Genomic DNA, 20477 nt, shown 5'->3' on the forward strand with positions numbered 1-20477 from the left:
GTATTTTGTAAATAGCTGGGGTCCCAGCACTGAGCCCAGCAGTACCCCACTAGGGGAATTTAATTGAGGTGTATACAATTATGAAGGGCCTAGTTAGAGTGGATAGGAAGGACCTATTTCCCTTAGCAGAGGTGTCAATAACCAGGGGGCATAGATTTAAAGTAATTGGTGGAAGGATTAGAGGGGAAATGAGGAAACATTTCTCCACCCAGAGGGTGGTGGGGGTCTGGAACTCACTGCCTGAAAGGGTGGTAGAGGCAGAAACCCTCACCACATTTAAAAGGTACTTGGATGTGCACTTAAAGAGCCGTAAGCTACAGGGCTTCGGACCAAGAGCTGGAAGGTGGGATTAAGCTGGGTAGCTCTTTTTCAACTGGCGCGAACACGATGGGCCGAATGACATCCTTCTGCATCGTAATTTTCTATGACTCTATGAACTGGACAACGCTCGCTGGGAAAAGCTCCAGAGACAGGAGAAGGATTGTGTCAGTCTTCACCAACACTGCCTGGGACAGAGCTCGATAGGCGGCACGAAGCTTCAGTGATACTACCCCGCATAGACTTTGTGGATCGATGGCGAATGTTTAGGAGCAGCCGCAGTATCTCTTGTGTTCTTGGTGCAAACATAAAGGTGGGGGGGGGGGGGGGGGATGTGGGGGGAGAAATTCGAGCCGTTTGTGCCTCCAGTCCGGGCGCTAACTGGACACAAATGACTTCCCGCCCTGGACACGGGGCCGCTACCGACTCTCGTAAAATTCCACGGCCGTTAGCGGAGGCACGGACCAGTGACGCCCTTGTTATCTCCATGCGCAGCGACCTGTTTTCAGCCCGGAGCGGAAATTGGGCAGCGCCCCGTGAGGCTGCCGTGGGTGATGTTCACGGCGGCTTAGCGGGTGGTGAACTGGGCGTCAGTCCGCTCGCGGGGCAAAAATTAAAGGGCCGGTGTGGCGCCAACTATTTTTAAAAATGGCCGACATACCGCTCTTGCCCTCTTGAAATGGCGGGGTCTGTGCCACGATGTTGCAGCCCGGCCCTCTGCTTCCCGGTGGTGCAGTGGTGGCCCTCCCTTCTCCCCGGTGCAGAGTCCACAGTGTGCCCCCCCCCCCTTTAACGAAGGGGAGGGTCCTGTGCTCCCGCCATCACCGCGTAGCGCTGGAAAATTCCCACTGTTAGCGCCCCTGTCCCGCCCCCGCCCCCCGAGAGGAAGTGGAGCGTGCCATATTGCGTTCCACTTCCTCTCGGGGACGGTACGGCGAATTTTGCTGCCGGGGCGGGACCTCTGCACCTTGGCACAGGATGTCCCGCCTCTCAGCGGTTTCCACCCCCCCCCCCCCCCAACTGGGGCCATACCCAATTTTGTCCCCCCCCCGCCCCCCGCAAGGGGTATATTTTCCCCTCTTTACGCCCGCGCTAAATTTTCCGTCAACAGCAACAAAGAGAGTTCTGAAGATCACAGAAGGTCCGCTCCATCCCCGTGGACATCTCTTACCGTCACAGGTTTTGCCGTTGAGTGCCACAGTGAAGCCACTGGGACACATGCAGGAGAAGCTGCCCATGGTGTTGTGGCAGGTGTGTGAACAGGGGTTCCCCACGCTGCATTCATTCTCATCTGAACAAACAGGGCAGAGAATGACATAGAATTTACAGTACATTTGGTCCCACCCTGCTTCATCTCACCCCATCAGCGCACCTTTCTATTCCTTTCTCCCTCGCGTACTTACCCAGCTTCCCCTTAAATGCATCTCTGCTGTTCGCCTCAACCACTCCCTGTGGCAACGAGTTCCACATTCTCACCACCCTCTGGGTAAAGGGGTTTCGTCTGAATTCCCTATTGGACTATCTTATATTTTACAACCCCTAGATTTTGATTCCCCACACGTGGAAACATCTTCTCTACGTCTACCTTGTCAAACCCCTTTCATCATTTTAAAGACCTCTGTTATGTATGCAATAAAGGTTCAAACTGAGTACTGTTTAACTAAGCAAGGTACAACCTTGGCTCTGCTTTATTTAGGCCCAAAGTGCCTGACTCTCAAAATGGCTGGCCTTTTATACCTGAGCAGCACCATGTGCGTGCTGCTCAGTGGCCTCCAACAATGACGCCATCTGGTGGCTACAAACAGAATGTACATACATGACAACCTCTATCAGGTCACCCCTCAGCCTTCACGTCTCCAGAGAAAAAAGCCCCAGTCTGTTCAGTTGTTACAAGCTCTCAGTTCTGGTAACATCCAGAGAGACATTGCAGGAGTGTTGACGGGCAAGAATTAATCAAGCGATAAGCTAGAGTCACTCGACTCTCTCACAGAGTTATGAGGCATTATGAGGTGTAAACTACTCTTCTGACACAAGTGAACTAAAATCACCAGGGGTCACAGTCTAAGGATAAGGGGCAAGCCATTTAGGACCGAGATGAGGAGAAACTTCTTCACCAGAGAGTGGTGAACCTGTGGAATTCTCTACCTCAGAAAGTTGTTGAGGCCAGTTCGTTAGATATATTCAAAAGAGTGTTAGATGTGGCCCTTACGGCTAAAAGGATCAAGAGGTATGGAGAGAAAGCAGGAATGGGGTACTGAAGTTGCATGATCAGCCATGATCATATTGAATGGTGGTGCAGGCTTGAAGGGCCGAATGGCCTACTCCTGCACCTATTTTCTACATTTCTAAGTTTCTAAAAGAAAAAAGCACTTCATTGCCTGTAAGGCGTTTGGGACATCCCGAGGTCGTGAAAGGCGCTATACAAATGCAAGTCTTTCTTTCTTCTTTCATATATCATTCCTCGATAGTCACTGGGCCAATATCCTGGAACTCCCCCACCCAACACCATCGTGGACGCACCATCACCACAGGAGGTTCATGGATTGGGACCACACCACCATTTCCAGGGCAACTAGGCCGGAGCAATTAATGCGGCCTGGCCAGTGTCAGCCACATCCCGAGGACAAATGTAAAAAATGAATATTGGTGAGGGACATTAGCACTGGGATACGGAATACATTTCCACTATGGGCCACCAGTGTCAGCATCACAGTTTAAACCTCTCGCTACGCTGTTCAATAAATGTGTTTGAGGCCCAAGCACCAATCGGTGATGAATTAAGGACAGTTATGTATCGTGGGCCTATGGACGTGAACCATGTACAGTAGACACCTCAAATCGCTGGAGAAATACCACCAACGATGTCTCCGCAGGATCCTGCAAATCCCCTGGGAGGATAGACGCATCAACGTTAGCATCCTCGATCAGGCCGACATCCCCAGCATTGAAGCACTGACCACACTCGACTAGCTCCATTGGGCGGGCCATATTGTTCGCATGCCCGACACAAGACTCCCAAAACAAGCGCTCTACTTGGAACTCCTACACGGCAAATGAGCCCCAGGTGGGCAGAGGAAACATTTCAAGGACACTCTCAAAGCCTCCTTGATAAAGTGTAACATCCCCACTGACACCTGGGAGTCCCTGGCCAAAGGCCGCCCGAAGTGGAGGAAGAGCATCCGGGAGGGCGCTGAGCACCTGGAGTCTCATCGCCGAGAGCATGCAGAAATCAAGCGCAGGCAGCGGAAGGAGCATGCGGCAAACCAGACTCCCCACCCACCCTTTCCTTCAACCACTGTCTGTCCCACCTGTGACAGAGACTGTAATTCCCGTATTGGACTGTACAGTCACCTGAAAACTCACTTTTAGAGTGGAAGCAAGTCTTCCTTGATTTCGAGGGACTGCCTATGATGATGACTGGCTTGAAACTACCACAGACCCATTCCACATGGGTTCACTCACAGGCCGGGAGGGGGAAGAAGCTCTCCTGGATGACAAGCCTATTTTAATTCAATCTCAGTGACTAATAATAACTAGAGCTTACCTGCACAGTACGAGGCTGAATCGAGTACAAATCCCCCGGGACAGGGACCTCCACTGGAATCTGAAACACATAACAAGAGGGATTGAAACAAGAACTCAGCCCTCCCCAGCCACCTATAATTTTTTATTCTTATTTTCTGCACTTAAATATTTACCAGAAGGCAAACACCACAACAAGACTGGCTGAGGTCAGAAAGCAAGTTGAAATGTTCCAATATTTTTAATTGCTAGACATCCACCTGAAGGGATAGAGCCCCCAGCAACCCAGAGCAGAGTTTCTACAGTGGCTCAGTGGGTAGCACTCTCGTCTCTGACTCATAATGTTGTGGATTCAAGTCCCGCTCCAGAGACGTGAGCACATAAATCTAAGCTGACACACCAGTTCAGTGCTGCACTGTTGGAGGTGCCGTCTTTCGGATGAGACGTTAAACCGGGGCCCCGTCTGCTCTCACAGGTGAACATAAAAGATCCCACAGCACTATTTCGAAAAAGAGCAGGGGAGTTATCTCCGGTGTCCTGGGACAATATTTATCCCTCAATCAACATAACGAAAAAACAAATGATCTGGTTATGTATGTTAACTGGGTTTTATCTGCCACTAGAGGGCGCAACTGTCAAGAGTCCTAATGGTCACTGGCAGACACGTGCAAGCCGTGTATATAATGTTGGCAGCCATGTTGAATCCTCACTTTGAGAATAAATAAACTAGAGTAAGGTCATGCCTGAACTAGCTCACCGTACTTAGCCTCGTGGAATTATTCGATACTTAACACTGGTCATTATTAAATTGCTGTTTGTGGGACCATGCTGTGTGCAAATTAGTTGCCGCATTTCCAACATTACAACAGTGACTACATTTCAAAATTTCATGAAAGGTGCTATAGAAATGTAAGTCTTTCTATTTTCCAGTGACTAGCTATTAAGAGTGAGGCCAATTTTGTGCCAAATACTAGTTCAGCTCATAACTAACCTGTTCTAAAATCCCAGGTTGGGGAAAGCAGTTTTAGAGGCATTTAATCAATCCCAGAAAATGAATCCCCGATAAGGAATGGCTCAAGACGACTGTCTAAGAGGGAATCTCGCCACCAAGAATCCATCTAGTCCCAGATGGTGTGGGGCAGGCTTGATGGGTCAGCTGGTCTTATCCTGCCTGTCAATTCTGTATGTTTGTATCTGGCCCTATTTGGCCCTATCTTCCAGTTGCAGTACCAACTTTTGCCTATCCCTAAAGTCTGCATCGCCACTACCCCGTCTGGCAGGGATTGGTCTCTTTTTTAAAAAATATAAGCCTTTCCTCAAAGCTCCTCCATCATACAATTAGAATCATCTTCACTGTTCATTGGCAGAGGCTTAGTTTTAGATGTTCAGCCTGTCCTCTGCCTGGGTAAAGTTCATTGGATGGAAAGAAAACTAAATGAGTGACTTAGGATAGATATCTGGGCATTAATGGAATCAAAATATATGGAGATCGGATGGGAAAATGGAGTTGAGGTAGAAGAACATCCATGATCTTTTTGAATGGTGGAGCAGGCCCAAGGGGCCACACAGCCTACTTCTGCTCCTAATTCTTATGTTTTCAAGGAATGCTGAGAGAGATTTTTTTGGGTGGACCGCTGCAGAAAATTTGAGGGAGCCGATTTTTAAAAATAAATAAGAGAACATAAGATTTAGGAGCAGGAGTAGGCCATTCGGCCCTTCGAGCCTGCTCTGCCATTCAATGAGATCAGGGCTGATCTTCTACCTCAACTCCACTTGCCTGGACTATCCCCATATCCCTTAATATCCAAAAATCTATAGATCTCTGTCTTGAATGTACTCAACGACTCAGCATCCGCAGCCCTCTGGGGTAGAGAATTCCAGAGTTTCACCCCCCTCTGAGTGAAGAGATTGCTCCTCATCTCAGTCCTAAATGACCGACCCCTTATTCTGACCCCTGGTTCTAGACTCCCCAGCCAGAGGAAATATCCTCCCTACATCTACCCTGTCAAGCCCTCTCATTCTTCTAAACTCTAGAGAATATAGGCCCAGTCTGCTCAATCTCTCCTCATAGGACAATCACCCCATCCCAGGAATCAGCCTGGGTATTTGCGGAGCCCGTTAGCCAGCAGTTTTCGAACCTCGCGTGCTCACCCTTCCGGAAGGAGGTGGTGATCCGGAAACTCAGCTCCTCCGTCTCCTCGGTGTAGACGACAGAGATGTACTCGGCCTTCAGTATCTGGAAGAGCGAAGGTTGGCGGCCCAGCCCAGACTCGTACACGATGGTGTGGTTACATTGGAAGGAAATAGGCGAACCATCTTGAAGGAACATCTGTGTCGACCAAACGTAGAGTTGTCCCGGCCCTGTCTGTACATAGTTTTCACTGAAATCCTACATTCAAAGAACAAGGAGTACATTATTGGTCTAGAATTTCCAAAAGTTCATTGTCAATAGCCATGGATGGAAAGTTTACACCGGATCTATGGCACAGAAACAGCGCATTCGGCCTAACCAGTCCATGCCGGCGTTTATGCTCCACTCAAGCCTCCTCCCGTCTTTCCTCATCTAAATCTATCAGCATAACCCTCTATTCTCTTCTCCCTCATATGCTTGTCTAACCTCCCCTTAAATATATCTATCTATACTACTCGCTTCAACCACTCCCTGTGGTAGCAAGTTCCACATTCTCACCACTCTCTGGGTAAAGAATTTTCTTCTGAATTACCTATTGGATTTCTTGGTGACTATCTTATATTGATGGCCTCTAGTTATGCTCTTCCCAACAAGTGGAAACATTCTCTCTGTATCCACTCTATCGAAACCTTCATAATTTTAAAGACCTCTTAGGTCACCTCTCAGCCTTCTTTTTTTTTTCCCCAAGGATGCACAAGAGGCCAGAATTGGAGGAATGCAGAGATCTCAGAGGGCAGGAGGAGGTCACAGAGACAGACAATCCAGTGTTCTTCCCGTTCATAAACAACTTCTGTTTTGATCTGAAATATGTTGCTATCTCAATTTTTTTTTTAATATATAAAATGTTTTTCTCTCCATCTCCTGCATTGGCTAATTGTTTAGTGGGGTGGGGTTGCACCAGAGAAGGACAACATTTGGTACCTTCTGCAGGTGACCACTCTTCATGTTTGAGCCCCAGACAAGTTATTTGACCATGAGGGGCATCACAGCTGAACCAGACGCTGTGTCGACCCACATGCACACCTTTGAGCAGGGATTACTGACTAGTGATCAGGAGCAGTAACCCTGGTTGGTCTTCCTCTCCAGAACCTGGGCTGCTGACTTTTCTTTTTTATTGATTCATTCCCGGGATGTGGACGTCGCTGGCAAGGCCGGCATTTATTGCCCATCCCTAATTGCCCTTGAAAAGGTGGTGGTTGTAATGTATGCACGTGTGAGCATGCTCACAGGTTTGTTGAGCTGTTGAGTTGGGAGTGGCTTCGCCAGTCACGTGATGTTCATAAGACTCAATAAAACCCCAGCCAGGTGGCTTCAGGGGATGCACGATGAGGCAGGTGGTTGTGAGCCCGGTGGATGAACTGGTAATGTGTAGTGTAATTGTTAAACCTTTGCTAATAAACCAGCTAGTTCTTAATAGCAATGTGTTGCTATGAATTCTTAAGCAAAGAACCCATGAAGCAAATACATTACAGTGGTGAGCCACCTTCTTGAATTGTTGCAGTCCGTGTGGTGAAGGTACTCCCACAGTGCTGACTTTGTCGTAGCGGTTTTGTACGATGTGTTCAGCCATTTCAGAGGGCAGTGAAGAGTCAGCCACATTGCTGTGGGTCTGGAGTCACATATAGGCCAGACTGGGTAAAGGCGGCAGATTTCCTTCCCTAACGGACATTAGTGAACCAGATGGGTTTTTACGACAATCCGGTAGTTTCATGGCTTTTTAAATTCCCTGGGAGCAGCTAACTTGTGCGGATATCCTTCTGCTGTGATGTCATGATGGTTGGCAACGGCCCTCATTTCCAACAGGGGAGTCAATCCAGAAATCACAATGACCGAGCTGGAGCGGAGAGCTGGAGGATAGAGTTAAAGCTGAGAGCTAGTGCTGAGAGTTAAAGTTCTACAGCCACAAGCAGAGCAGCATTGATGGAGCCAAGGGGAGCAGGTCATCATTTGATAGTCTGGGCTGGATTTAGGGTTGAGGTATGCTACAGGACCAAAACACTAGTTAGGCCACAGCTACAGTACTGCGTGCAGTTCTGGTCACCACATCACAGGAAAGATGTGATTGCACTAAAGAGGGTACAGAGGAGATTTATGAGGATGTTACCTAGACTGGAGAATTTTAGCTATGAGGAAAGATTGGATAGGCTGGGGTTGTTTTCTTTGGAACAGAGGAGGCTGATGGGAGTCCTCATTGCGGTGTATAAAATTATGAGGGGCCTAGATAGAGTGGATAGGAAGGACCTATTTCCCTGAGCAGAGGGGTCAACAACCAGGGGGCATAGATTTAAAGTAATTGGTAGGAGGTTTAGAGGGGATTTGAGGGGACATTTTTTCACCCAGAGGGTGGGGGGGGGGGGTCTGGAACTCACTGCCTGAAAGGGTGGGAGAGGCAGAAGCTCTCACCACATTTAAAAAATACTTGGATGTGCACTTGAAGTGCCGTAACCTACAGGGCTACGGACCAAGAGCTGGAAAGTGGAATTGGGCTGGATAGCTCTTTGTCGGCCGACGCGGACACGATGGGCCGGAATGGCCTCCTTCCGTGCTGTAAATTTCTATGATTCGATGGGAAATGGGAATGTGGCCCTAAAATCGTACAAAGACCAACACTGCCAATCTACCTGTGACTTGGGAATGGGGGAAGGGAGCTGAAAACTGCTCTGAAACGTTACCAGTTAACCTGGTACGCAAAATCTCAGCGGGTCAGGCAGCATCTGTGGAGTGAAAAACAGAGTTAACATTGTAGGTCAATGATGGGTCATCAATCTGAAACGTTAACTCTTTTTCTCTCGCCACAGATGCTGCCTGACCCGCTGAGATGTCCAGCATTTTCTGTTTTTATTTCAAATTCCTGCATCCGCCGTATTTTGCTTTTGAACCTGGTACTGAAGCTGGTTAATGCCGAGTTGTCTGGTGGTTAAGCAGGAAAGGGTGTATGATTAATAGCCATCGCACTATCCAGACGGTTAAAGAGATCTACCCACCTTCACAGCAACGTCTGCGCTCGCTGGGACTCGGGGGATGTAACCGTTGATGACGATATCGAACAGCAGCACGCCCTCGGCATCGACCCCGCGGGCAACATGCGTCATCCGAAGGATCTCGCCTGAAAATCAGAAACTGCAATCAGTGCGTCAGGCTGTACAAGGCACACAGCGGCACTGCCCCGTGTGCCAGGAGCGGGCACTCACCCAGCTCGGGAACGTGCATGGCACACAATACCCAGAGTCCTGCTGAGTCAATGCAAGACACTCAACGCAAACCGATCACTGCCTCCGTGTCAGCCAGTGGCTCAGTGGGTCGCACTCTCGCCTCTGAGTCAGAAGGTTGTGGATTCAATTGAGCACAAAAATCCAGGCTGTCATTCCAGTGCAATGCTGAGGGAGTGCTACACTGTCGGAGGTGCCATCTTTCGGCTGTTCTCTCAGATGGATGTAAAAGATCCCATGGCACTATTTCGAAGAAGAGCAGGGGAGTTATCCCTGGTGGCCTGGCCAATATTCATCCCTCAATCAACAAAACAAAAACAAATTATCTGGTCATTATCACATTGCTGTTTGTGGGAGCTTGCTGTGTGCAAATTGACTGCCACGTTTCCTACATTACAACAGTGACTACACTCCAAAAGTACTTCATTGGCTGTAAAGAGCTTTGGGATGGACGGTTGTCATGATAGGTGCTATATAAATGCAAGTCTTTCTTTCTTTACAAGATCTCACTCACAGGTTTATATTGGTCATCAGCCAGACGCTCCTACAGGGGGGGCATCTTTTATTTGGCAGCAGCCTCCACCACTTCAACATTCATTTCCTCCACCAGCTTCAATATTCCCGTCCTCTACCACCGGCGCCCCCTGGCTGCAGTGTGCACCATCTACAAGATGCACTGCAGCAACTCGCCAAGGCTTCTTCGGCAGCACCTCCCAAACCCGCGACCTCTACCACCTAGAGGGACAATGGCAGCAGGCGCATGGAAACACCACCACCTCCACATTCCCCTCCAAATCACACACCATCCTGACTTGGAAATATATCGGCCGTTCCTTCATTGTCGCTGGGTCAAAATCCTGGAACTCCCTCCCTCACAGCACAGTGGGAGCACCTTCACCACACGGACTGCAGCGGTTCAAGAAGGCGGCTCACCACCAGCTTCTCGAGGGCAATTAGGGATGGCCAATAAATGCTGGGCCTTGCCAGCGACGCCCACATCCCAGGAAAGAATTTTAAAAATGCTCACAGTGCGGGTCTCCTACACCTGGCATCAGCATCACGATAAACCCAACAGGTTATTTTTGGGACACGAACGGCCCCTAAAACCACCCTTCTTAAAAAAAAAAAATGGGATCTTCCCAACTGCTGCTGCTCTCCCCGGGACCAGCAAATGGACAGTTCCAGTGACGGAAGCACATTCTGGTGGTGGCACCACAATCCCATAGCAGTCCCTCAGCAGCGATATCGAGATGCAGGAGGTCTGGTGTGTGTGAGTGTGCAGGGTCTTGTGAGTTCCTCACTGCATCTGGGCAACGGAGAAACTGGGTGGGTACCCGGGGGACTGGGTGGGCAATGGGGGAGGCTAGATGGGCAATGGGGAGACTGCGTGGGCAATGGGGAGACTGGGTAGGCAATGAGGGAGGCTAGATGGGCAATGGGGAGACTGCGTGGGCAATGGGGAGACTGGGTGGGCAATGGGGGAGGCTGGGTGGGCAATGGGGGAGACTGGGTGGGCAATGGGGGAGACTGGGTGGGCAATGGGGGAGACTGGGTGGGCAATGGGGGAGACTGGGTGGGCAATGGGGGAGACTGGGTGGGCAATGGGGAGATTGGGTGGGCAATGGGGAGATTGGGTGGGCTCTCCCCAACTAAACCTGGGTGAGCAGCACATACTTGGCTCAACGTGGCTTGACCTATCGAACGCAAAAAATCCCCTTCCACCAAATATCCCCGTTCTCATTACAACCTGCCAGTTACAACACTGCCCGTTACATTCTACTCTCAGTGCAAGGCTCTCTACACTTCATTGTAGAAATTTACAGCACAGAAGGAGGCCGTTTGGCCCACCGTATCTCTGCCCTGCGAACAAGAGCCATCCTTCCTGATCCCATTTTCTAGCTCTTGGTCCTGTCGGTTATGGCACCTCCTCCATGATACCCCGCCCTCATTCTAATTCGCCACTTACAACACTGTCTGTTACACTCATTGCAAGCCTTGTTATAAGGCTCCCGCATTGCTCATGACTGAGGACAGTGGGAATATTGTGATAAACTGGGGAAAATAAAATGATCCGAGCACACCCGGGATGAGAGGAGCTCTGGGCTCTAGTGTTAGAATTCTGGGCCAGTTTTCGCAAACAGGCTCTCCCTCGCCTCCTCCCCCACCCTGCTCCTTCACCCCGCCCACCCCACCCCCCTGCTCCTTCACCCCCTGCTCCTTCCCCCCCCCCCAACCCCGGCTCCTCACATCCACAATCCTCCCCCTCCACTCCTCACCCCCACCCCCGGCTCCTCCCCCCCCCCCCCCACACTCCTCTCGCCAGTCCCCCTCCCCTCCGCCCCCCTTTCAGTTACATTCACTCACCTGTTGTGAACACCATTTGCGACTCTTGCCTGAAAACTCCTTTTGTCAGTGAGAAGCCGTTTACCGTCCCTGGGGCCGGATTGGCTGTCGACCAATAAATTGGGGTAAAAATGGAGGCCAGCACTCGGATCAGGGGACCTAGAGTGTAGGACAAACACAGCACAGGTTAAATATTTGGTGGAAACGCTCAGCAGGACAGGCAACATCTGTGGAGAGAGAAACACAGAGTTAATGCTCCCGGTCTGTGACCTCTCGTCAGAATCAATGTCACTTTTTAGTTCAGATTTCCAACATCCGCAGTACTTTGCTTTTTTGTAAAATATTTGTTTATCTTTTAAAACAATTTTTCTTAAAAAAATTTGATAAATAAAAACCGAAGAATTGCTCAAAAACGCTCTTGTGATTGGCTGAGACTCGACTGTCGCCCCCAGACCTGCTCAGCAACCAACCCGATTGGCTGTCCAATTGCTGCAGTCTTTGCATCATTTGCTTTTGGGATTTTGGGGGGAAAACATGGATATGCAGACCAGGGGGGTACGCAGACCAGGGGGGTACGCAGACCAGCGGGTATGCAGACCAGGGGGGTACGCAGACCAGGGGGGTACGCAGACCAGCGGGTACGCAGACCAGGGGGGTACGCAGACCAGGGGGGTACGCAGACCAGGGGGGTACGCAGACCAGGAGATACGCAGACCAGGGGATAACCAGCTGAGAAGATGGAGGCCAACGGATGTAGGTTTCAAATGCCAACATCCATCTTATTACACAGACGGTCAGTGTGTCTAACTGGGGCAGTACAACTGCTCCCTGCACCCTCTGGGTGAGGGGGAGAGCAAATAAAATCAGCCACAGCTCCCAGTCCTGATCACTTTCGGGCCCTCCCTGCTATAAACATCAGAGGGTGGGTGAGGGCAGGGTCGTGTGCAGCTGTGACACCCTTGGTCAAATGCCCTGCCAACATTCAGTGCCTCGGCGAACACAGAAAGAATGGCCATGCGGGGCAGAGCACCAGAGCGAGGCCGGTACGCGGTGTAATATAGAGCGCCCCCTAGTGGACTACTGCTCCACCTGGTGGACTACTGGGGTAATGCAACTGCTGCTGTAAATACAATAAAAGCATCAGGTGTCGAGGCGACCTGACAAGTTCCTGCAGAGCCATCTTGTCAGGGTGTGTTTGTGATGTCGTAGGGAATGTATCGCACCCATGACGGGTTTAACGGCAAATCAGAGCTTTCAGGAGAGAGAACTGACAAAGTAAATGATACACTGCAAAGGAGTGGGAATAAGAGAACAAGTTTAAATATTTATGATTGGGGGAGTGGGGAGGGGAAATATCAAACAGCAGAGAAAATAACGGCGGACAGTTTAGGATACAGTACAGACAGTGCCCACAGCAGGCAGTGCAATACCGACCGATTGTGCCTGGAATGTTCTGGATGTTTGCCTGCACGGTTGTGCTGCCTGTGGCTGCGTTTTCGGTGATGTTCGCGTCCAGGAATGCGACCCCAAATTCCTTGTCATTAATGATCCCGATCAGGCTGCCCCTGGCTCTCCCCGGAACACCTGGAAATAATAGGTCTGTTAGGTGGAGTCCGAAGTTTTACCGAAAGACAAAACCTTTCCCTGCGCTCACTGGAGAGCGGGATCGTTTGCCGCGGCAAGCTCCCACTGTCAGCAGGGTGCAGGCTCAACGCAGAGTAAAGCTCCTTCTACTGGGGAGTCTAGAACCAGGGGTCACAATCCCAGGATAAAGGGGTCGGCCATTCAGGACTGAGATGAGGAGAAATTTCTTCACTCAGAGGGTGGTGAATCTATGGAATTCTCTGCCCCGGAGATCTGTGGATGCTCAGTCGTTGAGTATATTCAAGACAGAGATCAATAGATTTTTGGACACGAAGGGAATCGAGGGATATGGAGATCGCGGGAAAGTGGAGTTGAGGTCAATGATCAGCCCTGATCTTATTGAATGGCGGAGCAGGCTCGAGGGGCCGGATGGCTCCTATTGGTTATGTTCTTAACGTCTCATCCGAAAGACGCACCTCCGACAGTGCAGCACTCCCTCAGCATTGTACTGGAGTTGGACTCGAACCCCCGACCTAGAGACTCAGCAGCGAGGGTGAAACAGGCCAAGACTCATTCCCCGGCCAACAGAGGAAACGTTCTTCGCAATCAAGCGCATGGGATTTAAACCCAAGTCTGTCGACAGCATGGAGCGCTGACCCGACCCCCCGATCCCCTGCGCTGACCCGTGACCCCCCACACTGACCCCTGACCCCCCAGACTGACACTTGACCCCCGTACGATCCCCCGCGCTGACCCCTGACTCCCCCGCACTGACCCCCCATGCTGACCCTGACCCCCCCGCAGACCTGTGACACCCCACACTGACCCCTGAGCCCCCTGCACTGACCCCCCGAACCCCCTTCCCATGCTGACCCCTGACCCCGCTCTGACCTGGGCATGGGCGCCGGCTGCAACCTCCGGTTTCGACACTCTCTCCGGGACAGGCTCTCCCGCTGCCGTTGGGCGGGGGGCTGCTGCACTGTCGTCGCCTGAACCGCTTCCCCCCACCACAGGACATTGAGCACTCGCTCCACCGCTGCCATGGGCTCCAAACCCCGTTCACTACCAGAGAGAGAGAGAGAATACAGAACATCGCATCAACAGGAAACTCAGGGAACATGGTATCACCGGGGAACTCAGGGAACATCGCATCAACAGGGAACTCAGGGAACATCGCATCAACAGGGAACTCAGGGAACATCGCATCAACAGGGAACTCAGGGAACATCGCATCAACAGGGAACTCAGGGAACATGGTATCAACAGGGAACTCAGGGAACATCCTATCAACAGGGAACTCAGGGAACATGGTATCAACAGGGAACTCAGGGAACATCCTATCAACAGGGAACTCAGGGAACATCCTATCAACAGGGAATGCAGGGAACATCCTATCAACAGGGAACTCAGGGAACATCCTATCAACAGGGAACTCAGGGAACATCCTATCAACAGGGAACTCAGGGAACATCCTATCAACAGGGAACTCAGGGACCATCCTATCAACAGGGAATTCAGGGAACATGGTATCAACAGGGAACTCAGGGAACATCACATCACCAGGTAACTCAGGGAACATCGCATCACCAGGTAACTCAGAGCACGGGTTACAGGAGCTGCGATATACCGGGCGGCTCTGTCACCCACCACTCCCGGCACTTGGTTTACACGGCAGTTCAGTTGGAATGTTGAGAGTGAGGAAAAACAGTGGAGAAAGGTAGTGTTGCAATTTGCTGGTGATAATGTTGGGACTATTTGGGTTTGCTCTCATTGTAATAAGCCGGTTGTGCTACATATTTAGCAGCTCAGCTTCACATCGACGTGGTATTTGGTTAAAGTCAGGAGCAGATCTGCCTAATTACAACATACGGTTTGAGAGCATCAAGAGGAGACACTCGCAGTGTGTCAGGGGCAGTGACACTCAGTGAGTATGTTTGCAGGTAGAGACAGTCACGGCTGCAAGTGTGCATTTGTTTTCTTTGGAACAGTCTTATTACCGCAATTGTAACACTCCTATTTAAAAAAGGAGGCAGACAAAAAGCAGGAAACTATAGACCAGTTAGATAGATGGATAGAAAATTGATTAACTAACAGAAAACAGAGAGTCAGGATAAATGGGTCATTTTCCGGTTGGCAAACAGTGACTAGTGGGGTGCCGCAGGGATCGGTGCTGGGCCCTCAACTATTTACAATCTATATTAATGACTTGGATGAAGGGACCGAGTGTAATGTAGCCAAGTTTGCTGATGATACAAAGATGGGTGGGAAAGCAAATTGTGAGGAGGACACAAAAAATCTGCAAAGGGATATAGACAGGCTACAAGAGTGGGCAAAAATTTGGCAGATGGATTATAATGTGGGAAAATGTGAGATATCCACTTTGGCAGAAATATTAGAAAAGCAAATTAGAATTTAACTGGAGAAAAATTGCAAAGTGCTGCAGTACAGTGTGACCTGGGGGTCCTTGTGCATGAAATACAAAAGGTTAGTATGCAGGTACAGCAAGGAATCAGGAAGGCAAATGGAATGTTGGCCTTTATTGCAAGGGGGAGTAAGATTCGGCGAAAACATCAGCGTAAACTTTTGGAATTATAAGTTTTGAACTTTGCTGGGACACATTCACTGTACAGCAGAAGAGCTAACCTGGGCAAGTCCAAACATGTTTTAACTTGAATAAACATCAGCTGGGTGGGAATGAGAATGGCTGAAAGCAGGAACATCATGGTTATTTGGGTGCCTTTTGTCTTGGAATGGGAACCCATCAGTGAGACATTAAGTAAAGCGGCCGGGGTTTCAGGCCATCGAAAGACAAAGGAAAGCTATTTTGACCTCAGACTCATCGGAGCCACCCATCGAGGGACAGCCCAGTTGACAAAGGGGCAGGCAAAGACTTGATTTTTGCTTTTCAGTTGGACAGCCTCAGGCGGGAAGGACAGTTGGATTTTTAGCAATCTTGCTGGCAGTTGGAAGCCATCTTTCTCTCTCCCCTTTTCGACGCCTGCTTGCAACGCACAAGGACCAAGCACTCCATCTGGGACGGAGCGAAGAAACCACCATCTACGAGCCAAGAGAGCCTTGCTACTTCGACTGGGAGGCTGATCTTGAGACTGGACTTGAATACCAATCTGGTACAGACCCAGAAGTTGCGTCTCATCGGGAGAAGCAGCGAGTAAGCCAGAGGGATAATTGGTGAGCATTTCTCCCAGCCCATGGGTCTTTAAGACCACCACATATTGTGAAAGGATGTTGTGTGCCCCAACCAAGTTTTAGAGGTTTTCAGGGGAGGTGTTTTAGACATAGGTACTTTGTGTTAGAGGCCTGTTTAGACAGGCCACACTGTGTATTGTACTGCATTTGTTTGTTTTACACACCAAAGTGTATGTGGTTTTACTGGGTGCAGGTGAGTGTTTTAACTTTAATAAAAGCATTGCCGGTACTCGGACCAAGGTACCCTTCCCTGACTCATTCATCTGTTCAGTACAATAATTCCAGCGTTAGAACTATTGTAAAGTGAGGGTGCTTCGAAAACACCTAAGAGAAACCACTTACAGGGGATAGAGTATAAAAGCAGAGAAGTCCTGCTACAACTGTACAGGATATTGGTGAGGTCACACCTGGAGTACTGCATACAGTTTTGGTCTCCGTATTTAAGGAAGGATATATTTGCATTGGAGGCTGTTCAGAGAAGGTTCACTAGGTTGATTCCGGAGATGAGAGGGTTGACTTATGAGGATAGGTTGTGTCATCATCATAGGCAGTCCCTCGAGATCGAGGAAGACTTGCTTCCATTCCTGAAATGAGTTGTTTGGTGGCTGAACAGTCCAATACGAGAGTCACAGACTCTGTCACAGGTGGGACAGATAGTCGTTGAGGGAAGGGGTGGGTGGGACTGCCACACGCTCTTTCCGCTGCCTGCGCTTGATTTCTGCACGCTCTCGGCGATGAGACTCGAGGCGCTCAGCGCCCTCTCGGATGCACTTCCTCCACTTAGGGCAATCTTTGGCCAGGGACTCCCAGGTGTCAGTGGGGATGTTGCACTTTATCAGGGAGGCTTTGAGGGTGTCCTTGTAGTGTTTCCTCTGCCCACCTTTGGCTCGTTTGCCATGAAGGAGTTCCAAGTAGAGCGCTTGCTTTGGAAACATATAAACATATAAACATAGAAAATAGGTGCAGGAGTAGGCCATTCGGCCCTTCGAGCCTGCACCACCATTCAATATGATCATGGCTGATCATGCAACTTCAGTACCCCATTCCTGCTTTCTCTCTATACCCCTTGATCCCTTTAGCCGTAAGGGCCACATCTAACTCCCTTTTGAATATATCTAATGAACTGACCTCAACAACTTTCTGTGGTAGAGAATTCTACAGGTTCACAACTCTCTGAGTGAAGAAGTTTCTCCTCGTTGGAAGTCCTTGTAGTGTTTCCGCTGCCCACCTTTGGTTCGTTTGCCGTGAAGGAGCTCCAAGTAGAGCACTTGCTTTGGGAATCTCGTGTCTGGCATGCAGACTATGTGGCCTGCCCAGCAGAGCTGATCAAGTGTGGTCAGTGCTTCGATGCTGGGGATGTTGGCCTGGACGAGGACGCTAATGTTGGTGCATCTGTCCTCCCAGGGGATTTGTAAGATCTTGCGGAGACATTGTTGGTGATATTTCTCCAGCAACTTGAGGTGTCTACTGTACATGGTCCATGTCTCTGAGCCATACAGGAGGGCGGGTATTACTGCAGCCCTGTAGACCATGAGCTTGATGGCAGTTTTGAGGGCCTGGTCTTCAAACACTCTTTTCCTCAGGCGGCCGAAGGCTGCACTGGCGCACTGGAGGCAGTTTTGGATCTCGTCGTCGATGCCTGCTCTTTTTATAGGAGGCTCCCGAGACAAGGGAAGTGGTCCACGGTGTCCAGGGCCGTGCCATGGATCTTGATGACTGGGGGGGCAGTGCTGTGCGGTGAGGACAGGCTGGTGGACGACCTTTGTCTTACGGATGTTTAGCGTAAGGCCCATGCTTTCGTACGCCTCAGTAAATATGCCGACGATATCCTGGAGTTCAGCCTCTGTATGTGCGCAGATGCAGGCGTCGTCCGCGTACTGTAGCTTGAGGACAGAGGTTGGGGTGGTCTTGGACCTGGCCTGGAGACGGTGCAGGTTGAATAGGTTCCCACTGGTTCTGTAGTTTAGTTCCACTCCAGCGGGGAGCTTGTTGACTGTGAGGTGGAGCATGGCGGCGAGAAAGATTGAGAAGAGGGTTCGGGCGATGACACAGCCCTGTTTGACCCCGGTCCGGACGGGGATTGGGTCTGTGGTTGTGTAGGTTGGAGTTCAGAAGAATGGGAGGTGGCCTTATTGAAACATAAGATAATGAGGGGGCTCGACAAGGTGGATGCAGAGAGTATATTTCCACTCACAGGGGAAAATAAAACTAGGGGACATAGTCTTAGAATAAGGGGCCGCCCATTTAAAACTGAGATGAGGAGAAATGTCTTCTCTCAGAGGGTTGTAAATCTATGGAATTCTCTGCCCTAGAGAGCTGTGGAGGCTGGGTCATTGAATATATTTAAGGCAGAGATAGACAGTTTCTTAAAAGATAAGGGGATAAGGGGTTATGGGGAGCGGGAGGGGGAAGTGGAACTGAGTCCATGATCAGATCAGCCATGTTCTTATTGAATGGCGGAGCAGGCTCAAGGGGCCAAATGGTCTACACCTGCTCCTATTTCTTATGTTCTTCAAGGAGGCTGAGAGGAGACCTTATTGAGGTATATAAAATTATGAGGGGCCAAGATAGAGTGGATAGGACAGACCAATTTCCCTTAGCAGAGGGGGCAACATCCAGGAGGCATAGATTTAAAGTACAGGTTAAACCTCCCTTGTCCGGCACCCTCGGGACCTGGCCTGTTCTGGATAGGGGATTTTGCCGGACGAGGGGAGGTCACGTTAAATTGGATGATACAGGTACTGAGCAAGGGGATATCGGGGCTGGCTGGCTTAGGGCTGGGAGTGAGGCAGAGAGATCATGGTGGGGGGCTGGGCGGTTGATCGCGGGGTCAGGCCAGCATTTGCGGGAGTCGGCAGCAAGGAAGGACTTCAATTTATTCATGTCGGAGTTCTGTGCATGCGCCATCTGGTGGCCGGATGAGGGGTGGTTCTGGATAAGGGAGTTCCGATATGGGAGGTTCAACCTGAAATTGCTCAGAGGTTTAGAGGGGATTTGAGGGGAATTTCTATCACCCAGAGGGTGGTGGGGGTCTGGAACTCACTGCAGAAACCCTCACCACATTTAAAAAGTACTTGGCTGTGCACTTGAAGTGCGTAACCTACAGGGCTACGGACCAAGAGCTGGAAAGTGGGATTAGGCCGGATAGCTCTTTGTCGGCCGGCGCGGACACGATGGGCTGAAATGGCCTCCTTCCGTGCTGTAAATTTCTATGATTTTAGGAGTGTGTCAGAGACCAGCCTTAGCAGTTTTAAATCTGCTTTCTGAAGATCGATTTAAATTTATTAAATGGCAGTGTGAATTTTATTACGTTCGACACCACTGCTTTTACCCTCCTGGGGGAGAGACGGCTGATTTTGCACCCAGATCGTGTTCGGGCACAAAAATTGCAGAGTTGTCTGTGGGAGCTTGCTGTGCGCAAATTGGCTGCTGTGATTTCCTGCATTGAAAGTGCTCGATTGGCTGAGAAGCGCTTTGGGGAGGTCCCGAGGCCGTGAAAGATGCCAATCGGGTAAAGGGGGCGGATCCGACCAGGCTGTGGGGACAAATCAAATGGGGAATTCATGAGAATTTGGCTTCGCCAGGGACAGTAAGGAAGCTGACTTACACGCTCACCACAGGAGCGGGTCTGAGCAATGTGGCAACGTGTTTGGCTATCGGGGAAAGTTGCCGTGTTTTAATTGGGTTTGTTTTGAGCTTCAGTTGCTCCCTTTAGACAGTAGATGGTGAAATTGTCCAACTGTTCGGAGTCCATTCGCACTGACGTTCATTTGTTGGACTGCAGCGTGCCGGATATCACATGGTAGGAAAGGGGAGAGAGAGAGACATTCACAATCAAACACAATGCTATTCTCATCCGACATCCACAAATTCCCTCTTTCCTGCAGAAGTCACTGAGTAGCAGTCAGAATCCGTCTGGTTAGATTTTTCCGTTCCCTGTCTGGTTGGATGGGGATCGCTGAGGCTGATTGGAGGGGCTCTTCGACCTGCAAACTAGGTAGCGAATCGCGGGTGGAGCTGGTATCTTCCTGGTCTGTACGCCTCAGGGCCAGAGACCGAGACTTTGGCCTGCAAGCATCATCCGCTTTAAAACACTGTCTGAC

General features: G+C 50.2%; 1 protein-coding gene across 1 annotated transcript in view; it reads right to left on the bottom strand.

Annotated features, from left to right (window-relative positions):
* LOC139233090 (hemicentin-1-like) overlaps positions 1 to 20477 on the bottom strand; it is a 530358-nt gene that overhangs the window by 50361 nt on the left and 459520 nt on the right. Inside the window, exons 92-98 of the mRNA XM_070863608.1 lie at positions 14059 to 14229; positions 13018 to 13167; positions 11605 to 11742; positions 9016 to 9137; positions 5992 to 6229; positions 3863 to 3922; positions 1490 to 1609 (exon numbers count right to left, since the gene is read on the bottom strand). Of these exons, the coding sequence (XP_070719709.1) occupies positions 1490 to 1609; positions 3863 to 3922; positions 5992 to 6229; positions 9016 to 9137; positions 11605 to 11742; positions 13018 to 13167; positions 14059 to 14229 (999 nt within the window). The remainder of the gene's footprint in view (positions 1 to 1489; positions 1610 to 3862; positions 3923 to 5991; positions 6230 to 9015; positions 9138 to 11604; positions 11743 to 13017; positions 13168 to 14058; positions 14230 to 20477) is intronic.

Source organism: Pristiophorus japonicus, chromosome 20 (genome assembly GCF_044704955.1).
Source record: "Pristiophorus japonicus isolate sPriJap1 chromosome 20, sPriJap1.hap1, whole genome shotgun sequence".
NCBI classification, from domain to species: domain Eukaryota; kingdom Metazoa; phylum Chordata; class Chondrichthyes; family Pristiophoridae; genus Pristiophorus; species Pristiophorus japonicus.